The sequence below is a fragment of the Cucumis melo genome, chromosome 10 (assembly GCF_025177605.1).
Source record: "Cucumis melo cultivar AY chromosome 10, USDA_Cmelo_AY_1.0, whole genome shotgun sequence".
Taxonomy (NCBI): domain Eukaryota; kingdom Viridiplantae; phylum Streptophyta; class Magnoliopsida; order Cucurbitales; family Cucurbitaceae; genus Cucumis; species Cucumis melo.
The window spans coordinates 6545227-6564385 of NC_066866.1; the positions used below are offsets into that span (position 1 = coordinate 6545227).

General features: G+C 30.4%; 1 protein-coding gene across 2 annotated transcripts; it reads right to left on the bottom strand.

The window, feature by feature from the left end:
* Positions 1–263: 263 nt before the first annotated feature.
* On the bottom strand, positions 264–7748 carry LOC103500220 (protein INVOLVED IN DE NOVO 2). 2 transcript variants are annotated; one of them, XM_008463453.3, is made up of 8 exons: positions 7284–7748; positions 5629–6574; positions 5310–5491; positions 4066–4155; positions 3690–3968; positions 3080–3307; positions 1140–1386; positions 264–829 (listed from the first exon to the last, which is right to left on the bottom strand). In XM_008463453.3, the coding sequence occupies exons 2-7, from the start codon at positions 6554–6556 to the stop codon at positions 1162–1164; spliced, it is 1932 nt and encodes a 643-aa protein (XP_008461675.1). In that variant the 5' UTR covers positions 6557–6574; positions 7284–7748; the 3' UTR covers positions 264–829; positions 1140–1161. The 2 variants fall into 2 exon arrangements, with proteins under 2 accessions (XP_008461675.1, XP_008461676.1); XM_008463454.3 differs by having other exon boundaries at positions 264–826; positions 7284–7703.
* Positions 7749–19159: the final 11411 nt, after the last annotated feature.

The following is a 19159-nucleotide window of genomic DNA, read 5'->3' on the forward strand; positions in this document are numbered from 1 at the left end:
TGTAGTTCCATACTCCCTCTCGCAAAGATGAAAGTAAAAGGGTAAGCATCTTGTAATTTTATGGACACAAACAGCTACAAGAATTAAATGGTTAAAAAAGAAAGTGAAAACAAAAAGTTACCAAGAATTAAACTACGAAGAATGAATGTATCAAAATCTTTAAAAAGAAAGAAAATTATCTTCAAAGCAGAAACCGAAGGGTTGCAAACCATATAATGACAAGATATGAAACCTTATTTTGGTATGAACAACGAGCATAGAAATGCACCAACCATTATCATGGAGTCTTTCTTTATTCGGACATAACTTAATTTGCATAAGTTCGAAGAAGATCAAAGTCGTCCTCATAATCAAGCTGAGTTCAACAACAAATGGCTATCCAAGCTATTCATAAAATTGCTCAGAAGCACTTACATTATTGAATCATGAATAAGATAGCAGCAATCACTCAGTCTCTAGACTGGACATTACATGTAGGTTACAACGGTCGAAGACGAAGTAGTTTTAAAGGTTTTTCCGAACAAATTAAATAGTAAGATCAGTAACTGATAATAGATAAGCAGTTCTGCATTATGGAAATCTCTACGATCTGGAAATAATTGATACACAGGAGAGTATGACTTGAAAACATACACTGACATGACTTATTTGGCTCATATTCCATCTCCTGCTTAGACATCTTATAATTGCAAAGAAGTGAACTTCATCTCCTTGGCCCGTTTTTGGATTTTCTGTAAAGAAAGACGAAACTCCATACGAGAATTCTGACCCAACAGAACGCATTGCGTTTTATTTCATGGCAATGATGTTGGTTTGATCGTCATGGCTGCTGCAGCAGTTCAATAAATCTGATGTTATTGACAAAAAAATGCAAAACAACGGCCAAGCAAATGACTTCAAGAGATTAATGTAAGAGTAGGAATGCCTTGAAAGGATTCATACTGACCAAACAAGTTCTAATTTGAATGATCATGTTGTAACCAGTTTGGATATAATATATTCAGCATTCGCACACAAAATTGGTAACACTGCGTTATTTAGCATTATGTACAAAGTGCTAAAGCTTCTCATCTGCAATTTTATTCTAATTTCCAGCAAAAAGACAGTAAATTTTATCAACCACAACATTGAGTACCAACCTTCAGGGTGTGTTCCCCTTTTCTAGTTGCTTCTATTCAGCTTGTCGAGTAAAAATCTTACTCCCTCTCGCAACGTTGCTTTCCTGCCCTCTTGGTAGTTCCATAGCTCTGATGTGATGTATCGTCCACTGGGATTGTATTCATTTATCTCCATTAAAGCTGAAATCACAGCCTTGCAAACTTCCTCGCCATAATCCTTTTTCAGACCTTTCAGTTTCTCATCTTCATCATCCAAAATTTCAATTTCCTAAAACAGCATAATGACTAATAGTTAAACATAAGCATCAAACGGCATCTTCAGGTAAGGAAAATGTATGTAGCTCGAGAATGCTGGCAAAGAAAAGCATGAAAAAAAGCCAACATAATCGCTGATTTTCTTCTACGCAAGCAATGAATCGTCCCAGTGAGCCAAAAATCAAAAGATAAAATTAAGAATCTCTATGAACACATAAATGTACTAAATATGAAGCAAACATCAGATATTATCGCTGTTGTGTGTAACATATATTACAATGATAAACATCCTATCAGCAGCTCTGTGTGCCACTAAGACAGATGACTGGAATAACATTGACTATGGCCAGAATTCCATACTAGTCTGATTTCAACCTATCAGTAATATTTAAGAAAATTTTGGACCCTATGGACGTTATACCATACTAGTTTGATATCAACCATATCAGCAATATATAAGTACAATTTGGAGCCTACATAATAAAATAATATACCAACTAGTCATGTGGCTTAATATAAGGTGGGAGGAGGCCATGCAGTTGTACTATAAACTTTTCCCCGAAAGATGCAGAGATAATAATATGCCAAGATTACAGTGTATGGAGTACTATTTGTTAGTTATTTGTTTAATTTTAATAAATAAAGTCCAAGCTATCGTTGAGAAAATGAGAGATGTACAAGGGCATACAAAAAAAAAAGTCCAACCCCAACACAAGCTACAAGAACGGACCCAAATTCTGAATTCAAAAATTGGACCAAGCTGATACTTCAAATTTGTTGAAGCTATTTTGATCATTTTGGGTTTAAATTGAAGATGGAATTTGAAGCACTGAAGAACACAAAGCAAAATAAATTACTTGCACGGGTTTTCTATGCATAATTGATTCCCTTGAAGATGGGATTTTTAGAAAAACATGTACAAAATAAATTAGGCCCATTTTGTAACCATTTCGTTTTTTTTTAAAAAAAAAAATTAAGTCTATTTTTCCTCCGGGACTAACAATGATTTGCATGTTTCTTAAATACAATGGTTTAATTCTTAGCCAAATTCTAAAAAAAAAATAACTTTTTGAAAGCTACTTATTTTAGTTTTCAAAATTTGGCATGGCATTTTAAACCAATGGTAGATGTAGATAACAAAGGAAAAAAGTTGAAGGTGGAAGTAGTGTCTATAGGCTTAATATTCAAAAATAAAAACAAAAAGAAATGGTTATGAAACGGAACTTTATGTTACATTTCTGACAAATTAATTTTTAATGGAAATTTCATTTGTTTAAAAAGTTTTAACATTTAGAAAACCAGAATCCAGCAATGATTTAGTAGGAGGACAACAAGAAACAGAATAGTCTCTGCGTGTAATTACATTTCTATTTCTACAGCAACAAGAGACATACATATCGAGTTCTTCTTCCATTTTTTTCTTTTTCTATTTTTCTTTTTTTCTTTTTTTCTTTTTTTTTTTTTTTTTTTTTTTTTTTGTGGGGGGACACTGGGAGGTTGTGAATTATCTAATTAATGAAAAAGCAATACTGGCACCTAATATGTAAGAAAGATAAATCCAAGATGCATTTGCCTAGGGATGGCATATGAAACAGTAAACTCACTTGATTCTAAATACATATGCAACGTCAGGTCCCACAAAAACATGCATACATTTCTGAGTTGCAATGAACAAAATTGAAGAAAGGAACTAGCAAAAGAATCACCTTTTCTTTTCCGTCTGGAGCATCTTTTGCTTCTACCTTAATTACTCTGAAAGGATGCCAGTCTGGGTCCTTGAGATATTCTGCCCACAATGAGCACAGCTCTGAAGCTCTCTCATCTGCTTCATCCTCATTATATATTTTCTTCATTGCTTCATGGAACGGTTTTGTATCTAATTCGCCCATTCTCTTAACACGCAAGTGCGAGCGGCCAGGCAAATCTTTAAAAGCCTAAGAGACGAGAGAATTAAACAGTATCAGGAGTTCAAAATTTTTAACTAGAAAAAAACTGTATTTTAAAAACAGAAGAAAAGATATCTGTTCAGCTACATGAGTATAATTATATAAAACTCATGCTAATTTTAGTTGGCAAAATATAAAACTCCAGTAGATGCATTGACACAAAAGATGAATCAAGTTGCGTGCAACCTCCCTCATAATCAATTCTTTAAATTCATATTTGAAATATATCAGACCTTTATAGGATGACAAACACGGCCACCAGACATGCTGCCTATATGGTAATTTCAAGTTTTCCCACTAGTTAAACTCATCGCTTTCTATCCTGTATGCATGACTTAGAAAGTACTTTGCAGTAAGAAAATATTCTTACATTAATTATCTCTTTACGAGCTTCTTGGAGTTCGTCATTACTCTTGCGCTGCTTTACTATCAGTGCTTGGTTAAGGTCATCAAGCTCTTCAAGGTCTCTTTCCTTTTCACTCAATTCTTTAAGTATTGACTCTGCCTTCTGGACATCCTCAACATCTTCCATGTGTTTCATAACATTCAACGTCCCACGTAGACGCTCAATTTCCAACTCTAGTGCTTGCTTGGCATCCAGTTGTTTTTCCAGTCTGATTATTCTATTATGTAGGTCCTCCTTTTGTTTCTGAATCATTAGAAATCATAAATAAGTATTCCCTATTCTCTAATTTTGATAATGAAATATTCTAGTGATTAATATGCACACGCACACAATCACAAACCTTTTGATCATCTGCCAGCTTCATAAAATCTTCGTCAGCCTTCTGCTGCTCTAGCTCAGCCAATTGGAGAGAACTATTTCTCACTTCATACTGAAAAGAAAAAAGAATACAAGTTGAATGGTAAGAAACCTCTCCATCCCCGATGAGTGGAGACATATATTTCACATAAAATAATAAAATACAATGAATTAGTACCTCGTTGAAAACTCTAGAAGAGGACACACCACCGCGCCCCCCCCCCCCCCCCCCCCAAAAAAAAAAAAAAACACACACACAAAGCACATACACGAAACAATAACACATTGAGTCATACAGTGCAGCACTTTGTGTCAGGTGGGTTATCTCGTGAGATCAGTCGAGGTGCGTGTAAGCTAGCCCCACAACTCACAAATATATAAAAATATTAAAAAGAAAAAAGAAAAAAGAAAAAAAAGTTTCTGAACAACATGGACCATCCCTAGAACATTGCTTCAGGCATCAGCACAACATAAAACCACCACCGTGGTATGCAGCCTGATTTTGGATTGTGTAGAGACGAAGTTGCATAAACCTAAGCTTATACTATCCGTGTTTGATTTGTGAGTTTGGAAGTTGTAACTTCTGAGTGTACAAGTGCAACATAAGCAATGGATATAAGATGGTTGAATTTATGTTGTAAAAAAAATGAGCACTGCACTAAGTAGTGAAGCTAAAAGTGAGAAGCAATTGAAAGAACCATAAGAAACATTTCATTGATTTGCTAACTTATAGATGCAATCATGCAACCCCTTTGCCAACTGTGAAGACCATGGGGTGCAACAAAGATCTTGCTCATAACATTGTTCAGCTGTAGTGCGATTGAAAACTATGCTTAAAAAAATAAATGAGTAAACAACTGGGGAAAAAATAGGAAAAACAGAGACGTCAGGTATTAATTTATTTGAAAACCAAAGTTCAGGCAAATTGGAATGATTGTTCAATATACAGTAGCTCCTAAAACATGTCTGACAGTCAGATTAATGACTATCTCAAGCTTTCACATCCATAATTGTCATAACTACCTACAAAAGCTGTTGAAAGATGAGACACCTTTTCAAAGGTGACACTCGTTTTTCCCTTCATCACTGCAAATCATGAGCATAAGAATAGTTGCGACAGAATCAATCATTAAAGAAAGTACCTTTTCTTTTTGTAATTGCTTCACACTATTTAATGCATATGTTATTTTCTGCAATTAAAGGAGAAAGAAAGAAAGAAGTATGTACCTTTTCGATTTCTTCAGCCAGATACTTGCTCTCATTTTCATTTTGTGCTTCACGCTTCTCCAATTCTCTTCCTCTTAACTCAAATTCTTTTTTCTGAGATTCCAGTTGCAACTTTAGTTTCTCGTGATCACTGAAGATCTTCTTAAGGTGATCCCTGGCACCCAGTTGGATCTTTTTTATCTCTGTACATGTGAGAAACATTATGTAAATTCAATGGTACAACTTGGAATATCCATGAAAGAAAAAGTAATATGTAATGGAAAACATTTCCTGGTTTTGAAAGGCAGGAAAGATCATTTTAAAGCTCTATATAAGAAACCTTCGTTATAAGCATGAAGTAATTTCTCTCTCTCCCCCATTAAATTGTTAAGGGTGGTGGCGGTTTCAGTGCATCTTTTCTCCATCTCTATCAAGTGTTTGTTCTTGAGCTCAATGATACTTGTAAGATTGGACACAAGTCTATCTTGTTTCCGTGCTTCCTCCTGAATAATTTCAGATATGGTCTTGAGGTCTCCAATTTTACGTAAATGTTCCCCAACTATATTATTTGTGTTGTAATCATCTGCTCGAGCAACCCAAGCATAAATTCCTAGTTTCTCAGTAGTACCATTAGCCAGCCAATCCTTTTTCCCATGACGATCTGCCTCATAAGCCCTCTCAAAAGAAATAGCATTATGCAAACCAGGCCAATCTTTGTTAAATTCCACAATAGCACAACCTGAGTGGCCCCGATAATTCCACAAAGGAGTAACCCTTGTGGGATTAAATCCTCTTTCTTTCAACTCATCCCTAAACTTCGATCCACTTCCTCCCACAAATCGCCCATCATCTGTACGCCTAGTTGGAATGTTTACCACGATTCCTCTCCAAGGCCACACAAACTTTTCATCATGATTGCAATCCATAACAGGATCTTTATTGCTAGCAGTCGCAGGTTTTGATGGACCAACAGTATCAGCTAGATCTTTCTCCAAATATTTCAATAGAGCTAAATGATTAGCTTTCTCTTTGGTACTCCGTTTATTTGAAGGACTATTTCCTACCCCAGAAGCATGCTGCAGGAGATCCTTGTATAAGAAATCCCTCTTTCTTTTTTTCGTACAGTAGGGGCAAGTAAATGTCTCGTGCGAGAGCTTCACAATGCGTTTTCCATTTTTCAGTTCATCATATGACTTGCTTTCCCGCTCATCCATTTCGGATTCACTCACATCCGTGTCTACATCAGAATCGTCGGTCGAACTTTCCATAAACTTGATGAAGAGCACCTAGAGGTAAAAAAAAATCTTAGGTGACATTCATATTTATATGTAATTTTGCGGTGACAATTGAATCAATGCAATCAAAGACGGTAGATGGCACATTTGATGCTTCACAGATTATAGGATAAAACTGTGAAGCAGAGAGAGAGAGAGAGAGACATAGATAGAGCAATTTTAACTGGAGGCTCACATCACTCGGTCAAACATTAAGGTTTCACCATGCTAAATAAACAAAACACACGTTCAAATTATACTGATCATAAGGAAAAGAAAATTTCTCTAGTGAGCTCTTACCACTACAACAAACCCCTAACCCCATTAAAGCCATCCTAAACCACAATACATTGATGGAAAAAGTAGAAAGAGATCTAGAAAATGCCACAACAACTGAATCCACACTTCCCACATGAAAGGAGGAAAAGTAAACCCAGCAATGACAACAAAGCCCGAACACCAGAGCAAGATCAGTCAAAAAGAACAAGAACGATGGGTTCCAACCCAAATGTCAAACATCGGAATATACACGAATCTCAAACCCCCAGCTCAAAAGAGAAATGCATTGTAATTATAATCATGCAAGAGAAGCAAAACCATGCATGAAATGCTTCAGGTAAATCTAAACTCAATAATCCACCCCAATTCAAAAAGAAAAAACAAACCCAAAATCCAGAAAAGGGTAAAAACAAGAACAAAACTTTCACAACATAGAGATCACCTGACAACAATCGCCTAACCCAAAGGAGTCTGATGAAGAAAAACAACCAAGTGAAGCGTTCTCTGAGCTGAGAAAGAAAAAGGGGGTAATTGAATTCGAGAATTGAGAGCGAATCGAAGACTCGGGGTTGAAGTAAGGACTGAGTTTAGACAGTGGAAAAAAGTTGAGTCACAGGAGAAATGCGACAAAGGCAAAATGAGGCCCGGGGCGGGGTCCGCAACATAGTAAGCAGAGGCTTAAAAATGATGAAAATGAGACGCGCATGTGGGCGCGTTGGTTTAGGGAAAGAAAATGAAGAGAGAGACTCAGCTCAGACTCCAAAAGCGTAAATCTCCATGGCTGAAGTTGTGAGCTCTGACCATGAAAGTTGAACTTATTGACTTCTGAGCCTTACGAAGTGGCGATGCGAGCCACCATTAGGACTTAGGCTTGCGCCTCAAAAAGAAAAAAACAAATATATATATATATAACTTATATTTGGAGGATTGCGGCCTGCACGCAATTTAATTGACTTCAATAATTGTCCTTCAGCTTCCCCGTTCTTGACCACGACAATTACTATTTACTCCTCCATTTAAATATTAGATTGAATTATATAAAAAATAATATATCTTCAATTTTGTCGTTTGCTTAAAACGATATTACACTAATTTTCACAAACCATTGTTTCAAAATATCGTTTGAGTATAAATTTTTTACCATTTGAATTAAAGTTTAGATATGAGATAGTGTAGAAGGTGATACGAAACCAAAATTCCAATCATCACATTATTTTAGGTCATTTGTCACATAATTCTAAATTTTTGTTTTTGTTTAAAATTTTATAAAAGTTATACTTCAAAGTTCATAAGAATTTAAGGGTGATTTGTAACGGTTGAATGATATAAATATTTTTTAAATTAAAAAGAAGATGCAAAATATATGTTATAATTTAGTCGTTTAAATATTACCCAACTAATTACAATACATATGAATTTTAATCTTTGAGTCTATTCACTGTTTGTAAGATTATTTTCTACTCAAGTCTAAAGGTGGAAGGTACTAATATAATTTTTTATAAGATCGTTTAGTATCTTTAAAATAATATACTAATGGTTTTAGTTAGTGTACTAATAATAAGAATACTCCTAACATTTTTCCTAACTTTCGTGATATTATTAAAAAAAAGAAATTTGTTTTAAATGACAAAATTGCTGAAAGTATTTACCAATATAACAAAATTTTGTAATTTATCAGTGGCTGATAGATATTTATTAGTGTCTAAAAACGTCTATTACTAGAAGTCATCGGTGTCTCTCAACATCTGTCGGTGATATTTTATTATATATCTAAATATTTTGGTTCATTTTACCATATTTGAAAATAAATGTATTAAAAATATTGAAAATTCAAATTTATCTTTAAAAGTAAATTCTTAATGGTTTCCATCCAAATAGACGGTAAGAGCGTTTTTTATTTTTTTCGTTTTAAGTGTATTAGGGTTTAGGTATATATTAAAACTTTTAAAAGTAGGTTTGAAACGAATATCAAAGTGCATTCCTGCTTACATTGATTGATTGTAAGTGGGTAATGATTGTAACTTTGGATTACCCACTTGATGATGTAATATTAGGAAGAAATAGACAATTAGTTGTCAATGTTAAGAATATATTCACGTTTAATTTATATATATTTAATATTGGATATCTCTTAAGACGTTGTGTTTAACAAAATGAGTTGAGTTGGTATATTATATCAACTCTTTGTTTGGCTCACCAACAATGTTGGTACCAACTCACCCCAACTCTCCACTCTTCCATTATTTTCAATGCTCCATTTATTGGCCACATTCAACAAGAATCATTATCTCACACTTTGAAAACCAACTCTAATGACCACTTTCACATGTCCAATTTCAATGACCAACTCGACCTTCTGACGACAACTTCGACGACTAATTTCAGGCTTCGACAATCACTTTAATGACAACTCAGGCAATTAACCATTTTCGTGTAACCTATCTCAACGATCAATTATTGTCCACGACATTCATCTTCGACAACCAATTTTGGGCTTCATGTTACCAAATTTGCTGACCAAGTTTGATGTTTATTTCTTGTGCACGTTCAACCCATATGTTTCTATGACTCTTAAAATGTATTGTCTAATTGTTGATTATATATAATTGTACTTTGTCTACTATAAGTGCAATAGCTATATGTAAAATGAATAGTATTTGGAAAAGTATGTACATAGTATAATGGTGGAACAACAAATTAAGAAAAAACAAACAAAAACTCAAAACAAAAAATAACAACAAAAAAACATTTTCTAGCAAGAAATAATGAAAATCCTAGATAATATAATCCTCCAGATAATTTGGAGGAAATAAAAGTTAAATTGCTGAAAAAGAAGAAGAGTAATATGACGAGTGAAGAAAACTTTAGAATATTTCTTTTTTCTTTGGTTTGCCATTTTGTTTAACTATATTCCCTACACAAAAATCAGTTGGTTAATTTTTGTTTTTGTTCAACACAGAGGAAAAAAAAAGGATAAATTTTCTAAAAATTTGCAATTGGTAGAATTATTGAGGAAAAAAAGTTTCAAAACAAAAATAATGATTGCAAAAACATATTAAGAAAAGTTCAAAAAACTATACTAAACTATATCAGTTCAACCCTCCAAACAACACCTTGAAATCAGAGAAATAAATATATTATTTAAAAGGAGTCAAGAGGGATAGAAAAGACTAAATATCACCTCTTTTTTTTTTTTTTTTTTTTTTTTTAATACTCGTATTACACCATGAACTAAAGCGTGCATATGTAAGAAATCCATTCAAATAATGTACGGTTTTTTTTAGTATGAAAAGTAAATATAGAATTTTGGGTCATTCAGTTTGTTCCTTTTTGCTCTTTTTCCCCTCCCTTTTTTGAAAAGTACTGTGGTCTCCTTTGCTTTGCACAGTCATTTAACTTACTTTAACCAATGAGGTACAAAAATATATTTTGAATACGACGCCCTTTCAATGAATATAAATAAAATCTCTATTACCTCCTCCACCAATGACCTTCGTATCGCTTTTGTGTTATTCAAAAGTAACAATAATGAATAAGAAATATTGCATAAACAATCAATTGGTTACAATGTCACTCATTCATTTTTCAATTTGCTTAATCTGTAGCCTTGTAGTTTTTAAAGGGTTGCAATCATGAATCCCTCTCTACATTAATTTTTTTTTTTTTTTTATTGATTTAACTCACACATGTTAGGGAGAGGTAAATTTAATTTGTAATAGAAAAAAACTTGAAAGAGAGGGCGAAAGAAGAAGAAGAAAGATGAAGAACATTTTCAGCCACAGATCAGATGAAGAAACAACACTTTCAACCACAAAAGCCTTCTAGAATTCCATTTTTCATAACAAATATTCCAACAAAAAGAAAAAAGAACGCTTACGGAAATATCTTGAACATGCTGGAAAAAATGTCAAAAATATATATAAAAAAACTCCGATTTCATCCATTTACACCAAAACTAATCGGGCCGGATTCAAGATCTTAAAAGTAAAAAAAAAAAAAAACCCAAAAACTTGATAAGAATAAAGACTCCGAAGATGGCGATGCTGGTGGTAGCAAACTCAAGGTACGACGGTGGTGATAGCTGGAATGGATGTGCAGAATTGGTTGGAGAGAGAGAGAGAGAGAGCAAACAACACTCCCAAAAGAGAACCTCTCATGACCGTAAGTCTGCAACGGCATATTACGGCGTGACTAAAATGGAGGCGACTATCAAGGGAGGCGGTCGGGGATTTGAGCGGCGGCGGCGAGCGTTGAGGTGTTGTGTATGGAAGGGACTCAAGGGAGAGAGAGATCATGTTACAGGTTTGGTTCTTCAACTTCTCCATGTTTCATTTTTTAATTTTTATTACAATTGTAACTGACCCCTCCATTCACGTATGAGTTTAATTGTTTGTTATTCATATATTTTAAATAGTTTTACAACTTAAAACAAATGGCCAACAGAAAAATGGTATTTGTGAAGCTAAGTGTACCCTAACTTAATTTTGTTCAATCTTATTTAAAATTAATTTTTACTTTAATTTAACTCATTTTGAGAATTTTGTGGTTACCTACATTTTTCCTATAAAAAAAAAGGTATTATTTAATTATTTTTAAAATTTTGTGGGCGGTTAGAGTAACTTTTTTGAATTTGGTATTGTTAATAAACGCTCTTTGAGTTGTATGTCAAAGTTGTTATTGTTTCAAATTAAAACAAATCTCACTATTTTGAATTTTTAGCCATTTGAAGAAGCATTTTTTGCTATAAATAACTCCTCTTCTTTATCCACACAACACATAGAGAAAAAGCCACAAAAAAATAAAAATAAAAACCCTAGAAATTCGAAATTTCTACTACCTTCACATTTCTCTTCTTCATCTAAATCTCTACTCTCCGTAGCCACTACTTCTCTTAACCTTCATATGTTCTTTAAATAAAAAAATAAAAAATATTTACAATATCCATTTTATCTTCTCTTATAGCAACTCCTAAATCTTCATCTTTCTCCGTACCAAGCCAAGAATCCAACACACACACAAAAAAAAAACTCTAACTTAGTTGGAGGTGTATAGTAAGGCTTTGATCCCAATGATCCAAACCTCAAACAACAAGTGAGTTGGGTGTGTTGAGATTTCAACCTTTTTTTTATCATCTTCTTCTTTTTAGTTGGTTTATTTTACTTCAAAGTTCTTTATTTTTGTTTATTCTTACTATTCTCATTATTTTATTTTTTTTCAAGCTTCCAAAAAATGCAAAAAAAAAAAAAAAAACTAAATGATTAAATATTTACTTATTATTATTGTTTTTATTTCTCTTATAATTATTTATTCATTATCTTGTAAGCTTTTCTTTTATAGTTTTTATTTATTTATTACATATTTCTTCGTACTTTGTTGTTATCTATTTTTTATTTATTATTATGTCCTTCTTTTATTAATTTGTTCTTTAAGCTTTATTTTCTATATATTATTTTTTTACTTTTTTATATATAATTAGTATTTTTATTTATTTAATTTTTTTTATAACATTTATTATTGCTTCATTAGCATTTTCTCATTTTGATTATCGTTTCTTTAATATTTTTTTCATCTTGATTATTGCTTATTTAATATGTTCTTGTCTTTTATATGTTATTTAATATTTTGTTTTTTTCCTTTTTGTGGTAAATTTAATATGTTATTGCTAATAATTTTTAAGTTTGTTAACATTTTAAATTATTTTTCTTTAAAAAAAATCCGACGATGGAATCTAAGAAATTTGGGAGTCCAATTTCTTAGAATTTTTTAGGTGAGGAAACCGATTCTTTGGAAGTCCGAGATCGATTTTCAATATGTTTTTATTAAAATCTCAATATGTTATTTTGTATTTGCATAATTTATTATGATGCTTATGATCTACTCTTGTTTCTACCTATCTAATTTTCATATCAAGTCTCATTTTATTTCATATTTAAAATTTTCAACTCTTTCCAATTAAATTTTACAAGTTTTAAAATCCTTCTAATTTAAAATTCTCCAAGTTTTAAAATCCTTCCCAAAACACTTTTTTTTAAATCATTTAGAATTTTTTTCTTTTAAAGTTATAATTTTTCATGTGTTTCAAACATTTAAAATTTAACTTGTGATTTCATAAGGTTTATTAATCAATCTTTTCTAATAACTTATACCGTTTTTCTTAAACAAAATCCTAAGACGAAATCTAGTAAATTTGGGAGTTCGATTTTCTAGAATTCTTGAGGTGAGGGATCACATGTTTGAGATTCCAAGATTTGATCCCAAGAAAAAATTATTTTAATTAATGTTTTTAAAAAAATCTCTTTATTAGAAGGTTATTCCTAAGACGAATTTTGAGATTATACTAATTTCTCACTTTCTTGATGTGAGAAGATTTTCAAACATAGTCTAATTGATTGAACGTTTTCCACTTATTTTATGAGGTCATTGATTCAAATATTTGAGCAATTAAGGGTAAAATAACACATTAGTTTTTAAAGAAATTAAAGTATATTTTCAATTCAAGATTTGGACTTTGGCCAGTGTTTTCTAAACAGGTGTTGTGGGGTGTTAACACCTTCCTCATACACAAATGACTCTCAAACTCAACTCTAGTTTTTGTAGACCAATTTTTTATGATTTTATTTTCAAATTATTTACTTTATTTCGGTATCCAATCACACCGTAAAAAGGATTGTTTGCGACTCCTATTTTGTTTTGAAATTAACCTATTTGAAGGACATCAGCTGCTACGCATCGTTTCGGACAGGTGACGACATGTACTATAGTTAGGTAAATGTGTATATCTTCCACCAAAAATATTATGGCTCCGAGTGGTTGGGTGTTTCTTTAGATGAGAATGTTTGTTGGAAGAGCTTTGTCCATTTTAGTGGGAATATCATTTTTCCTGATATCTTTATTACTTTCCACCTTGCAAATCAGTGGATTTTTTATAATTATTTTTCTCATGTAAACTTCTTTTTATTTTATTATTATTTTAACATTTTCTTAGACATTTATAAAACTTTGAACCAAACGATTTCAATGGAGGTATTTGTTTTGAGCGTTAGGATTGGATGGATTAGACATCCTAAATATAAGCTCAACCTTTATTTGGACAACATTTTAGAAGTAATAGCTTTCTACCCACTTTTCCATGGGTTTGAATAGAAACCTATGAGTTACCTTTTGACCATTGACTCTGACAATCATTGTAGACCAAACTTTGATTGCCTCCAATCAATCTTAAAAATATTAATAGACATACTTTTAGTATATTACAAATCAAATAAAACTTATATATAAGTATTTTTAGAAAACAGCTCCCAAACACATTTGTGTTTATTTGAACTTCTGGTTAAGTTTTTAAATAAAAATAAATCTATGAAAAAAAAATCTAAGAAAATCTAATTAAGTTCCTAGTTTAATCACAATAATAATTTTTAAATTAATTTTTATAAATATAACAAACTACTAAAATATTTACGGCATGTATAACAAAGCTCATAAAGTTAGACATTTTTTAAACATTTCAGTTTTGTCATTTTGTCTTTCCTCTTCATTTTACTGATATTTTTTTAATCATTTTTCTTCCTTTCCTCTTTTTCGTTGCGATTTCTTTCCATCGTCTTTTTTTTTTCTTTTTTTTTTAACGTCATTTAGATTTGGTACAAATCTGATTTTTTTCTATCGTTTTTCTTCTTTTTCTCTCTTATTTTCGCTATGATTTCTTTTCATCGTCTTTCTTCTTTTCGTCATTTTTTTTACATTGTTTAGATTAGGATAACCAAATCTAAAATATCGTGTATAAAGAATATTGAACAAATCACTTATATTGAAGTAAAAAGATAACGATTGTGTATCAAAAGAATTTTAAAAAAATCATTTAGCCAAATCTAAATAATCGTGTACCAAAAAATCCTGAAAAAATAAACGATCCTGTACCAAAAGAATTTTAAAATTTTTCGTTTAGCTAAATTTAAATGATCTTGTACCAAATTTGGAAAAAAAATCGTTTAAGTTTGACAACGATCTTGTAACCAAATCTAAATAATCATATAACCAAATTAAACGATATAATTGAAAAAAAATATACCAAATCTAAACGACCAACAATCATGTAAACCATTAGCCAAATGTGTACCAAATATATTAAACTCGTTATTGATATCGTGGTTGACGAGGTATTTTTTGTATTTTCCATTATGGGCTTATGAACTTTTTCGTTTTCAAAATTGTTTTACACAGTGTAAATATTTTGTTGATTTGTTATATTTTATTTTTTAAAAAACATTTTCACTTTTTTCTATATTTTTTTTTCTTTTTGAGTTTTTTACCGTATTGTAATAAAGTATCTTTTCCAATTATCTCACTTAGCTCTTTGTTTTGTTTAAAATCAATGTTTCTTGTCTTGCAGGAGATTTTGTTTATATTTTCTTATATATTTCTCTCGATCACTTATCTATTGCAATATTGTCTATAAGTCAAATATATTGGTAATATAGTGAGAAATGTAAATATATATTGCATATACTATTGTTTATGTTTTAATTTAATAACATTTTCATTTGTTCGTTGATCAATTTAACTAGAAGACTCGTAATTAATTTTAATAGTGAATTTTTAAAAATAGAAAATTTGATAAAATATTTACGCTTCATAGAAAAATTAATATATTTTGTGTGATTTTTGAATGAAGTGTATATAAATTATCAATTTTCCTATTTTCGAAAAAAAACATTTTCTTTTTAATTTAAAGATTAAAATATTGAAAGCAATTTAGTGACTAAATAAAAATAAAAATAAAAATTCATACTTTACAATTACTTTTCACTAAATTGAATAATTATAATGAGTATAAATTTTTAAAATAATTATTAAATATGTAGCTATATTTTAAAAAATTTGTAAATATAGCAAAACCTATCAATAATAATGATAGATTTCTATCATTAATAGATTTTTAGGGTCCGTTTGGTAATGTTCCTATTCTCTGTTTCTTGTTTCTTTTTCCTTGTTCCCTGTTTCTTGGTTCTTCTTTTTTTAGAACAAGAAACAATAATGCTTTTGATAACTATTTCTATAAGAAACAGAAACAAAAAATGTGTTTGATAACTATTTCTTGTTTACTGATTTTCTTCTAGATTTATTTTTTTATTTTTCACATCTACTTCAATTAAACATTAAGCAAAAATATAGGTCTATCCATCAAACATAAAAGATAAAATTATCAAAAGTTTATTCATTTAATACGAAGAAGTATCAATGCACGAATAAAAATAATAACATAAACATTAAATTATATTTATCCTTCAAACGTTGCCAAATTTGATTGGCAATATCATCTCTTACTGAGGCCATTTATCTTCTTAATCCATCAATTTCAACAACCTCATCGTTATTTCGTGACATGTAGAATTTAATATTAATTTTAAATTAAGTTATTATGTCTTCAATATTCAGAATTGAAAGAAACAAAACAAAATTTAACCTTTTAACTCTACTACCTATGATGCTTTAGAGAAAAACCCACAACGAAAACCCAGATTTGCACAAAGAGGAAGACAAAAGCTATGGATCCGACGAAGAGGAACAATTAGGCAAAAACTATGGATCCGACGAAGAGGAACAGTCTAGTGAAGAGGAAGAGTTCAGGTTGTCGAGGAAGACGATAAGAGGTGAAGAGGAAGACAGTGTGCAGAGAAAAACGATGAGTGAAAGAGGAAGAGGATGATTATTTGGGAAAGACGGTGGAGATAAAAGAAAAAGAAAACCAATAACAATAATTAAGAAAAAGGAAAATGAAACAAATAAAAATAATTGAAAAAAATAAAAAGGAAACCAATAAAAATAATTGAAAAAAGGAAAATGAAACAAATAAAAATAATTGAAAAAAAATAAAAAGGAAACCAATAAAAATAATTGAAAAAAGGAAAATGAATCAATAAAAATAATTGAGAAAAAAAAAGAAACCAATCAAAATAATTGAAAAAAATTAAAAGGAAACCAAAAAAAATAATTGAGAAAAAGAAAAATGAAACTAATAAAAATAATTGAGAAAAAGAAAAAACCAATAAAAATAATTGAGAAAAATGAAAGAAAACAAATAAAAATAATTGAGAAAAAGGAAAATGAAACAAATAGAAATAAATTGAGAAAAGGGAAAAAATATAAGCAATTGATAAACAGAACAGAAAAAACTATTTTTTTTTTGTTTCCAATAATTTATTATAAAATGAGAAACGTTTATATTTTTTAGAACGAAAAACAACGAACGTTATCAAACATCTCTGTTTCTTAAAAAATGGAAACAGAAACAAGAAACAGGGAACAAGAACATTACCGAACGGACCCTTATAGTCTATAAATGATAGATCAACATTTGCTATATAGTCTATGAATGATACTTTTAGTATATAACAAACCAAATAATTAATGTGACAAAAATCTATAAAATAATATTATTATTTGAGTCAAATCTCTATTTTAAAACTTTGAGAAAATATATATTCTTTTTGTTTATTTAAATTGAACTATATTTAATTTATTAAGATTAAAATTAAAATAATTTAAAACCAAAACAATGGTTAAATAAAAAAAAATTATATATTTTATAAACTCAAGAATAAAAGATATATGCACTCCATTTTCAGGTTTTTCCTGCTCCAAACACAACCCTAGTAATCTAAATCTACCCCACAAACACGTGTTTTTTTTAAATCCAGGTTACCTAAATCTTTCAACCCAACCTTAGATTTAATATTTCAAACATAAATATTATTGCAAATTTATTATATATTTTGTGAAGTTATAGAATAATATGTATGATGTGAACAAATAAAATGAAATTTTCAAGTGATAAACCAAGGGCTGTGACTCATGTAAGAACATAGTTATTTGAGATCGTAGTGTTGAGTTTTATCCTATAAAAATCGTGTTCCCTTCTTTAAATGCTTGATATTTGGCAATCTTATCATTAATTACTTGGCATGAGAAGTTTTCAATGTCTGATAATTTTTCCAATATTCCTCTCATTCTATTGTGGGAGAAGATTTTGCTGGATGAGATAATGTTATCATTGCAATTGGTCATGGAAACAAGAGTTCCTAAGTGAAAATATACATGTTGAATAGAACTAATATTAAGTGGATGTGGTTAAGTATTGAATTTCGATGGAACACAGTTCAATAATTTAAAGACCACAAAGTTTATAGGCAAAGGTAAACGAGAAAATAATTGGATCTGATTGTTTGCTCTTAACAAAAGAAATACTGTAAAAACATAATGTGAGAACAATAAAATTCAAAATTGTTTGATCTCAAAGAAAAATTGTGCATGTAATTAATTAGTTTGCTCAATTAAACTTTGACACATTCGATATGGCATGCAACTAAGATTTACTTGCATATTCCTTTTTCAAAGTGATATAGGTTAAAGTACGTAGTGATATTGCAAACATGAATCAAATTCAACACACACTTTTGTTGGATTTGATATCTTAAATCTCATATATCTCATAGTTTACATTTTGAGTTTGTCTAATAAATTAAGAAGTATTTTATTTGATATTTAAGTTGTATTAATTCAGTCCAATAAACTAAGACTCAAGTTATAACCTAAGCTTTTGTAATCCTCAAATATTTAATTATAAAAATTACATCCTTAAATTTTTACCAATGTTAAAATTAAACTCTAAGGGTGTGTTTGGGGTGGGGTTTTAGGGACAAAAGAATTAGGAAATTGGGTCAAACCGTGTTTGACCCAAGGAATATAATAAATAATCATAATCTCTAAATAACCCTATCTTATCTTATCTTAACTTTATTACAACTCTACATTACCCTGCCCAAATAACCCAATCTAAATTTTATTATTATTTTTTAAATTACTACAATTATAATCCTTCCCCAAACACATATTATTATAACATTTCTATCATAATTTCTTCCCCAAACACATACTATTATAATACTACCTTTTATATTATTTCCTCCAAACACATATTGTCATAACACTAGGATTATCATAATTCTAGGATTATTATAATCTTTTTCTCCTGTAACTCTTTCTCTCTCCCAAATGCACCCTTAAACTTATAATAATTGTAGAAATTAGATGTACATTTAATAAAGATTGAATCTCAAACTTATATAAATGTTAAAAAAAATTATATGTATATGATTAAACTATATAACTATATAAATTTGAAGATCTAATTTAATCGAATTATAAGGTGCGAGGATTCCATTTTAAAAATTAAGGGAGCGTTTGGGGCGTGAAGTGAGTTATTATAATCTGCGGGTTATTATAGTTTGTGGGTTATTATAATCTGTGTTTGGGTGTAGA

Excerpts from the sequence above, each read along its gene's own strand:
- LOC103500220 (XM_008463453.3), bottom strand. The coding sequence starts at position 6,556 with ATGGAAAGTTCGACCGACGATTCTGATGTAGACACGGATGTGAGTGAA. Across the intron at positions 4,156-5,309 it reads TGGCTGAAGAAATCGAAAAG|TATGAAGTGAGAAATAGTTC; the intron begins GTACATACTTCT and ends TTTTCTTTTCAG. Across the intron at positions 1,387-3,079 it reads CTCCAGACGGAAAAGAAAAG|GAAATTGAAATTTTGGATGA; the intron begins GTGATTCTTTTG and ends ATGCTGTTTTAG.